Source organism: Littorina saxatilis, linkage group LG13, assembly GCF_037325665.1.
Source record: "Littorina saxatilis isolate snail1 linkage group LG13, US_GU_Lsax_2.0, whole genome shotgun sequence".
Taxonomy (NCBI): Eukaryota; Metazoa; Mollusca; class Gastropoda; order Littorinimorpha; family Littorinidae; genus Littorina; species Littorina saxatilis.
In genome coordinates this window covers 38,164,129-38,173,938 of record NC_090257.1, presented here as the reverse complement: position 1 = coordinate 38,173,938, position 9,810 = coordinate 38,164,129, and the positions used below count along the sequence as shown (strand labels likewise).

Genomic DNA, 9,810 nt, shown 5'->3' with positions numbered 1-9,810 from the left:
TGTTTTTCATGCTTGTCTTCCAAAAAAGTAAGACTGCTTGACAAGAAATGCATTTTGGCGTTAGTTCATTGTTTACATAATTTATGTGCAGATCTGCCAGTTTGCCTGCCTCCTCAGCACCAAGAGACTCGCAAGGGTCGCCAACACTCGCCAAAGCTGCTCGCAAAAGAAAGGCAGTGGAGACAGAGACAGAATCAGTAGAACAGCAGAAGTCCATGGCAGCCAGCCAAACAGCAGTCAAGAGAAAGTCCTCTGGAGAGGAACCCGAGCCCAGCCAAGCGAAGAAAGCCAGTGCGGCGCGCCAGTTTGACATCCTCGCTGGTTCCTTGAAGCAGCGAGTAGAAGGTACTAACTATTCTTTCACAAAAATCTAGCTGTGCATTTTTTCTTTGTAGATCTTTTTTCTAGCGATTAAATCGTCACTTGAAAGCAAATTCACCGAGTTAATCCTATACTAGTGTTGTTTAAAAATTATGAAGCAGAAGAAAATTGAAGGTCTAATAATTCTTTAAAAAAAAAAAAAAGAAGTAAAAACAAACCGACTGTTAAAATATCGAAAGAAAATTCGCAGCATAAATTCTATACTAAGTTTAGAAAGTATAAAGCAGAGCAAAATGTAAGGTCTTGTAACTATTACAAAACATAAAAAAAATATTTGTTAGGAATTTCAATATTTGTTACTTTTGTATGCTTGAGTTTTTAGGGATGTATGTTTCATACATATTTTTTGTTTGTTAATTTATAGTTATGTGTGTGTTGTTACTCTCAGTAGATGTAAGACCGATTTTCTCAGTATTTTCTGTGTTAGTGACAACATTTGTTCTGTTGCAGCCGTGGTGGAACAGTTCTACACAGTGTCATCGTTGTCAGTGGAAGATGTCATTGTTCGCCTGCAGCAGATCGCTTCACTGCCGGAGTGCTGGCTGGCTGTGATACAGTCTGTGATAATGGTGAGTAGTGAGCAAAAGTTTCTTTTCTTTTTCTTTTTTTCGTGTAGGCTTACTTTTTTCCTGATAGTGGTTAGAGTGCTTGCCTCTCACGCTGGAGGTTGTGGGTTCCTGACCCTTTTCAGGGCCGGGGAAGGTGGAGGCAGTGAGAGAGAGGAGTGGTCACTGCCCTCATAAAGCTGCCTGGAGAGTAGTAGGGCCCGGTAGCTCAGTTGGTAGAGCACTGGACTTGTAATCGGAAGGTCGCAGGTTTGAATTCGGGCCGGGACGGACACGGGTCAATTTTACGTGAAGACCCAGAGACGGATCCATATTCCACCCCCGTGTCACCACAACGGCACGTAAAAAACCTCCGTCATTCTGCCATAAGTACAGATGGCTGATACCACCTGAACACACATTAACCTGTGTATCTCATCAAAAGCTGTGAGGGCGTAAAAACTCAAATTATCACATAACCCATATCATGTCCTTAAGAGGCCAAATATTTAGCATGTAGGACAGTACAGTAAGCATTCTCTTTCCTTTGAGATCTCTCTCATCTGGCTCCCCTACCAGTATGACCAAAATGGGAAAAAATACGATGAGAAAAATTCCTAGACTACTTTTCTTCACAAGCCCATCCTGAAGCCGATCCAGTATCACTATATTAGCCGCCGTCGAAAAAAATATAATCGGATCGTGTCAATCAATCAAAACAACCAGGCAATGAAAGTACGGTATTTGGCGAAATCGGCTCCGAGAATAAACAAGTGAAACAAAGAAGAAAAGTGAAAACGTTTGAAGAAAAATATCACACACACACAATTTGTAACCAACACACACATGTAGTCCCGCCCGGAATAAGCTTTTTTGGGATGATTTACGACTTTTGCGCACATTTCGAGCAGACGAAAACACAACATGGCGGCTCTCGCTCCTCCAACTATCGCGAAACACAAAAAAAACGAAATCTCGCGCGCGCGAGATCCTGATACATCCGGTGTTTCTCTGTACGCGGGTCACGACGACTTGTTGACAAACAAAGATTCGCGAAAGAAAGAGAAAAGCGCCGAGTCTTGAGTAGAGCTAATAAAGTACCGGTAATCGCTAATCGAGCAAAATGAAAATCCGCGGTGACTTCCATTAGGTGAATGCTATTCAAGTTTAGGTAACGTTTTAGCCGCATCGTTTTATAAGCCGCAATGCGATTTTTTTTTTTAAAGTCGCGGCTTGTAGTTCGTCAAATACGGTACAGTTTTTGTCAGTAAAAATTGAAAAAAGCATTTGTTTTAAATGTATAGATAAACTTAATTAACGGTGTGACGGACGCGCATGAGGCATGTTTTAATCATGGATGTGCAAACGCTGTGTGGAGTACGCTCATTTTTGACTCACATGCGAAGCAAAAGTGAGTCTATGTACTCACCCGAGTCGTCCGTCCGTCCGTCCGTCCTGACGTCCGTCCGTCCGTCCGTCCGGACGTCCGGAAAACTTTAACGTTGGATATTTCTTGGACACTATTCAGTCTATCAGTACCAAATTTGGCAAGATGGTGTATGATGACAAGGCCCCAAAAAACATACATAGCATCTTGACCTTGCTTCAAGGTCAAGGTCGCAGGGGCCATAAATGTTGCCTAAAAAACAGCTATTTTTCACATTTTCTCTGAAGTTTTTGAGATTGAATACCTCACCTATATATGATATATAGGGCAAAGTAAGCCCCATCTTTTGATACCAGTTTGGTTTACCTTGCTTCAAGGTCAAGGTCACAGGAGCTCTTCAAAGTTGGATTGTATACATATTTTGAAGTGACCTTGACCCTGAACTATGGAAGATAACTGTTTCAAACTTAAAAATTATGTGGGGCACATGTTATGCTTTCATCATGAGACACATTTGGTCACATATGATCAAGGTCAAGGTCACTTTGACCCTTATGAAATGTGACCAAAATAAGGTAGTGAACCACTAAAAGTGACCATATCTCATGGTAGAAAGAGCCAAATAAGCACCATTGTACTTCCTATGTCTTGAATTAACAGCTTTGTGTTGCATGACCTTGGATGACCTTGACCTTGGGTCAAGGTCACATGTATTTTGGTAGGAAAAATGTGTAAAGCATGTGAGTCGTATGGGCTTTGCCCTTCTTGTTTTGAAAATACACCAAGTTTGTTTGAGAATACTCTAAGTGCAAAACAAGGGTTCCCAGGTCTGAATTATATGGTTTGTTTTGTTGTGTCTACAATTCAACGTTCTACAAACTTAACTTTTTTTTGTGGTGTGTTTTTCCTCACAGTTTCTGAAAAAAGAGGACAAGGACCTACAGCCTGAGATCGTCAGAGCCTGCACAAGTTGCAAGAGTGACGCAGACATGAACAATCTGAGGCAGCGAATGTTCATGGATTCCACCGAAATTCGCTTCATGCATCTTCTGCTTCGCATGATGGAGTCTCATGCTGTAAGTTTTGCATATTTTGCAAAATTCTTAGTTCAAGATGTGCAATGTCTGGGATTGCTTACAATAAGTACTATAATGCTTGAGTTAGAAAATAATCCAAAAACAAAGAGACTGCCAACAAAATATTTACAACAAAAAATATTTACTAAAAGTAAAAAAATACTTACAACAACCTACCTTTCTTGTTTTTACATTTAGTCAAGTTTTGACTAAATGTTTTAACATAGAGGGGGGGATCGAGACGAGGGTCGTGGTGTATGTGTGTGTGTCTGTGTGTCTGTGTGTGTGTGTAGAGCGATTCAGACTAAACTACTGGGCCGATCTTTATGAAATTTGACATGAGAGTTCCTGGGTATGATATCCCCGGACGTTTTTTTCATTTTTTCGATAAATACCTTTGATGACGTCATATCCGGCTTTTTGTAAAAGTTGAGGCGGCACTGTCACACCCTCATTTTTCAATTAAATTGATTGAAATTTTGGCAAAGCAATCTTCGACGAAGGCCGGGGTTTGGTATTGCATTTCAGCTTGGTGGCTTAAAAACTAATGAGTGAGTTTGGTCAAATCGGAAACTTCTAATTAAAAGTATTTTTTTATTAAACGATCCAAAAACAATTTCATCTTATTCTTCGTCATTTTCTGATTCCAAAAACATATACATATGTTATATTTGGATTAAAAACCAGCTCTGAAAATTAAAAATATAAAAATTATGATCAAAATTAAATTTTCGAAATCGTTTTAAAAACTATTTCATCTTATTCCTTGTCGGTTCCTGATTCCAAGAACATATAGATATGATATGTTTGGATTAAAAACACGCTCAGAAAGTTAGAACGAAGAGAGGTACAGTAAAGCACAGCGCAATCGCAACCGCGCCAAACAGGCTCGTCACTTTCGCTGCCTTTTGCACTAGCGGCAGACTACGTTCAGTTTCATTCTGTGAGTTCCACAGCTTGACTAAATGTAGTAATTTCGCCTTACGCGACTTGTTTTTATTCTTGAGTTAGAATCCCAAATGGTAGCTTTTGTATATATTTGTATGTCACAATAAAAATTGAATAAAGTTTTGTTTAACACTTTCTACCCCACCTATGTTGACCAAGTTTTTTTTAGCTGAGACCAGCTGTGCTGCAGCAGGTCACTCAAAACTGTAGTAACTGTGTAGAAACTGTATCAACACGCTCGAATGCCGGCGTTAGATCGACGTTACAGGAAGCAACTGAAGCTCACAGTCTGAGCGGATATATCCGTACCTGGTCAGATAGAGCCATATGAGTGGGTACGTATATATCCGTACCTGGGAGACAATGAGCTAAACCAATATTTCATTTTATTTCATGTCATACTGCTGGGGAATGTGTTATATTGTTGAGATAATGTAGTACTTGCTTGGGCTTTAATTTGGATGAAATTTGATCTTTTCGTTTCAAATAACAGTTGCAGCAGTCATTTTGTTTATTGTCATAATTGTAAGCAAGCACATATGACATTTATTAAGTCAGTGAGATGTCTGTCTGCCTCTCTGTTAGTCAATGTGATAGTAATCAGTTCATTAATTCTTCATCTCATGTATCCAATAAGCCCCATGGTTGTTTGTAGGAATATTTCATCAATGATATAATGGATAACATATGATGATCACACATGAGAAATCTGTGATGTTTTGGTGAAATCAGACTCGTTTTGAGCTCCTAGACAGTTTTAGAGCAGTTTTTATGATCCACCCTGAGAATGTATATGTGAAACCATTTTGGAACCATAGAAACAAATCTGACATTTTTGTATCATTGTTTCTATGTCTGTAACAAAATAATATGTTTGTTTGAATGAAATTTGGTAAAGAGTGTATTGTGAGTAGAATGTTGATCTTTGTCGGTTTCAGGGCTGTGAGAGAATTCAGTTGATGCAGACGCTGTGGGCAGGCATCTTTTTGCCCAACTCCACCCAAAAGACCAGCATCACTCAACGACCTGCCTTGTGGTAAGATTTCCTCACACTGGCACCAATTAGAAATGATCTTGCAGAGCTTTCAGCATTACATGCTACATTTTAAGACAAATTGCTGCGCTGTTACGCCAAGGTTAAAATTGCTACGCCAAAACATGCAACATTTTGCTCTTTTTTGTGTTTGAGACACAACCTGTCACTGGTGACTGGCCTACAAAGTCACGTGGGAAATAATGTCACGTGAGAAAACTTTCCCATGTGACATTACAGACCAATCACTAGCGAGACAGTGCGTTTCAAACACGTGTACAGCAAGCACATCCGAGCAAAAGCAAGGGTACTCACTCTTTCACAACCGATACAAACTCGACAGATTTATTTCCTGAATTTGTCTTTTTTTCAGAGGCAATGAACAGGAAATATTGAAAAGCTACAATTTCTGGGTCTTAAGGAGGGGAGGGATGGGGGGGGGGGGGGGGGAGGGGGATCCGCTGTACTGCTTTGTCTTGTTAGTTTATTCAGTATTCACACACAACAAAAATGTTTACGTTTCAGCCGCCTGTTTGCGGGCCTGTGTAGCGCTGCAGGCTGTACGGAGGAGGTGCGGGTGCTGGTGTTTCACGTGGTGCTGATGAAGTACTACAACTTTGTCACCGTCATACTGGCTGTGGCTGCTGCCTGGCCGGCCGCTTTGACTCGCACACCTGACACAGGTGAGAACAGGGAGGGGGAGAGAGTGGGGTGAAAGGAGGGAGGTAAGGGAATGGGGCAGATAAAAGAACGATTGAGCAAAGAGAAGAAGACGAGAGAGAGAGAGAGACACAGAGAGAGAGAGAGAGAGAGAGAGAGAGAGAGAGAGAGAGAGAGAGAGAGAGAGAGAGAGAGAGAGAGAGAGAGAGAGCAGCACACACAAAAGAAGACACACACACAGACAGACGGACACACAGACAGAGAGAGTTAGAGAGAGAGGACAGAGAGAAGCGAGAGATAGATTCACAATGATAGTTCTTTATTTTACAAGGGTAATTAATAAATAAGCAGTAAACAGGTTTTTTACATCTTGCCCTCGCCCTGAACCTTGAAGAGGGACTATTCTGGTGTAGCTAAATTATAAATAGAGAGACAGACAGAAAGAGAGAGAACAAAACTAAGGTTGGAGAAATAGGCTTCTGTTTCAAGAACAAAAAGTATTTAGTATTAACCTTTCTTATTACCGTACTGATTTTTCAGGTCCAGCAGGATTTCTGGTTGCTCTGGAAAACATTGTGATGACCAACATTGCCGAGAATCCAGCCATGGCCAAGGTCAGTTTAATGTTATCACAGTATGAGGTAGCTTTTGTGTCTGTGTGTGTGATGTGACTGCAGCCGTGACAATAGAGCTTACTGTGTAACCGTGACAACATTCACATTTCAGAAAGGTTGTTTGTTATTGAAGCTTCCAGAAAAAGAAACAAGTCGCGTAAGGCGAAATTACTACATTTAGTCAAGCTGTCGAACTCACAGAATAAAACTGAACGCACTGCATTTTTTCACCAAGACCGCATACTCGTAGTTTCGTCAGTCCACCGCTCGTGGCAAAGGCAGTGAAATCGACAAGCCAGATTAGTGCGGTAATGGTCGCGCTGAGCGGGATAGCACGCTTTTCTGTACCTATCTTCGTTTTAACTTTCTGAGCGTGTTTTTAATCCAAACATATATCTATATGTTTTTGGAATGAGAAACCGACAAGGAATAAGATGAAATTGTTTTTAAATCGATTTCGGACATTTTGTTTTAATCATCATTTTTATATTTTTAATTTTCAGAGCTTGTTTTAAATCCGATTATAACATATTTATATGTTTTTGGAATCAGAAAATGATGAAAAATAAGATGAACGTAATTTTGGATCGTTTTGAAAAAAACCAATTTTAATTACAATTTTCAGATTTTTAATAACCAAAGTCATTAATTAATTTTTAAGCCTCCAAGCTCAAATGCAATACCAAAGTCCGGCCTTCGTCGAAGATTGCTTGTCCATAATTTCAATCAATTTGATTGAAAAATGAGGGTGTGACAGTGCCGCCTCAACTTTTACAAAAAGCCGGATATGATGTCATCAAAGACATTTATTCAAAAAAAGAAAAAAACGTCTGGGGATATCATACCCAGGAACTCTCATGTAAAATTTCATGAAGATCGGTCCAGTAGTTTACTCTGAATCGCTCTACACACGCAAACACAGACACACACACACATACACCACGACCCTCGTCTCGATTCCCCCCTCTACGTTAAAACATTTAGTCAAAACTTGACTAAATGTAAAAAAAAGAGACTTTAATCTCTACTTCTGTCATGATTGATCTTCTTTGTTCATGGGCTGAAACTCCCACGTTCACTCATGGTTTTTTTGTTTAGAATGAATGGGTTTATACATATATGACCATTTTTACCCCGCCATTCAGGCAGCCATACGCCACTTTTGGGGGAATGATTGATCTAAATGTATATGATAATTTTAGTTACAAGGTAAAAAGAACGAAGTAAGACTGTTTTGCAAATGAATCTTGCTTTGTTGAGAGAAAACATTCATACTGAAGCAGGTGATGAATCCTTTTTACTGTGAGTGTTAGATTGCCAAAGTTGATTTTGTGGCACCTAAACTTGGTTCTCAGACATTATTGTCCTCAACCAAAAAGTAAAAGGGGGAAAGTAAAAATGAGTACACAATTAACACACAAACAAACGATTGATCCAATGAGTTAACCAACCACCCAAGTACAAGAAACAAAGGAAACAAACAAGATTCTAAGAAAATTAATGCAAGTATATTTGAAAAAAAGGTACTTGCTTTTTGTCAAGCTTCATCAACTAAAATAAAGGAAGCAAACAAGATTCTAAAAAAAAACAAGTCGCGTAAGGCGAAATTACTACATATAGTCAAGCTGTGGAACTCACAGAATGAAACTGAACGTAGTCCGCCGCTAGTGCAAAAGGCAGTGACAGTTACGAGCCTGTTTGGCGCTGTAGCGGTTGCGCTGTGCTTCATATCACGCTTTACTGTACCTCTCTTCGTTTTAACTTTCTGAGCGTGTTTTTAATCCAAACATATCATATCTATATGTTTTTAGAATCAGGAACCGACAAGGAATAAGATGAAATTGTTTTTAAATCGATTTCGGAAAGTTAATTTTGATCATAATTTTTATATTTTTAATTTTCAGAGCTTGTTTTTATTCCAAATATAACATATTTATATTTTTTTGGAATCAGAACATGATAAAGAATAAGATGAACATAAATTTGGATCGTTTTATAAATTTTTTTTTTTTTTTTACAATTTTCAGATTTTTAATGACCAAAGTCACTAATTAATTTTTAAGCCACCAAGCTGAAATGCAATACCGAAGTCCGGCCTTCGTCGAAGATTGCTTGGCCAAAATTTCAATCAATTTGATTGAAAAATGAGGGTGTGACAGTGCCGCCTCAACTTTTACAAAAAGCCGGATATGACGTCATCAAAGACATTTATCGAAAAAAAGAAAAAAACGTCCGGGGATATCATTCCCAGGAACTCTCATGTAAAATTTCATAAAGATTGGTCCAGTAGTTAAGTCTGAATCGCTCTACACACACACGCACAGACACACACACACCCACACCAGGGGTCGACACTAACTTATTTGGCCTGGGGCCACACTGGCCCCGGAGATGGAAATTGCTGGGGCGGAAAACAAAAATCTGGGGCCCACTGTTATTCATGCTAAGTATATATATACCTTCCGAATCACCACTTTTTCCAAATGGTTCTCCGCTATAACTATAAGATCGGCACGGGCGGCAATGCATTGTCTGTTTTTCTTCATCGTACTGAAGCCAGGGAAATTCTTTCAACCATTTGACATTGAAATTACGACAGCGCTTCGCGCTTTTGGCTGCATCGGTCTCCTTTTTTCATTTCTCTCCACGCTGTTCTTCATCTTCATTTCCATGTCTTTTTACATCAGGGATGTGTCGCCACATTTTGCGTTTGGCATTTGAAGGCGATACTTATCTCTCACGCTAAAGAGCGCAATCTGGGAGTTATTTCCCTTGCGGCATTGTCCTTTGACGATTTCAATGTTGTTTTTCTTGACTGCGGCATTGATCATTACGCAAATTTCAGTGACGACTTTGACTGGCGATTTTTAGTGATTGGCTCTGGCATTAGAATTTTCGGTTTGTCATTGTTGGAATTTATCCTGGGGCGGAGTGGGCCCCAAGCTTCGGCAATGTTTGGGGCGGAACACAAAACTCTGGGGCGTTCCGCCCCCCGCCCCCGCTAGTGTCGAACCCTGCACACACACACATACACCACACCCTCGTCTCGATTCCCCCCCTACGTTAAAACATTTAGTCAAAACTTGACTAAATGTAAAAATGGATGCATGTATATTTGAAGTGCTTTTATGAACCTTCATCAAGCCAAGCAGAAATCCAAAAAAAA

At 39.8% G+C, this 9,810-nt stretch overlaps 1 protein-coding gene across 1 annotated transcript in view; it reads left to right on the top strand.

The window, feature by feature from the left end:
* LOC138945679 (streptococcal hemagglutinin-like) overlaps positions 1-9,810 on the top strand; it is a 33,533-nt gene that overhangs the window by 14,972 nt on the left and 8,751 nt on the right. The window contains exons 3-8 of the mRNA XM_070317165.1: positions 92-345; positions 832-950; positions 3,228-3,389; positions 5,276-5,373; positions 5,896-6,053; positions 6,571-6,644. Coding sequence (XP_070173266.1) covers positions 92-345; positions 832-950; positions 3,228-3,389; positions 5,276-5,373; positions 5,896-6,053; positions 6,571-6,644 — 865 coding nt within the window. The remainder of the gene's footprint in view (positions 1-91; positions 346-831; positions 951-3,227; positions 3,390-5,275; positions 5,374-5,895; positions 6,054-6,570; positions 6,645-9,810) is intronic.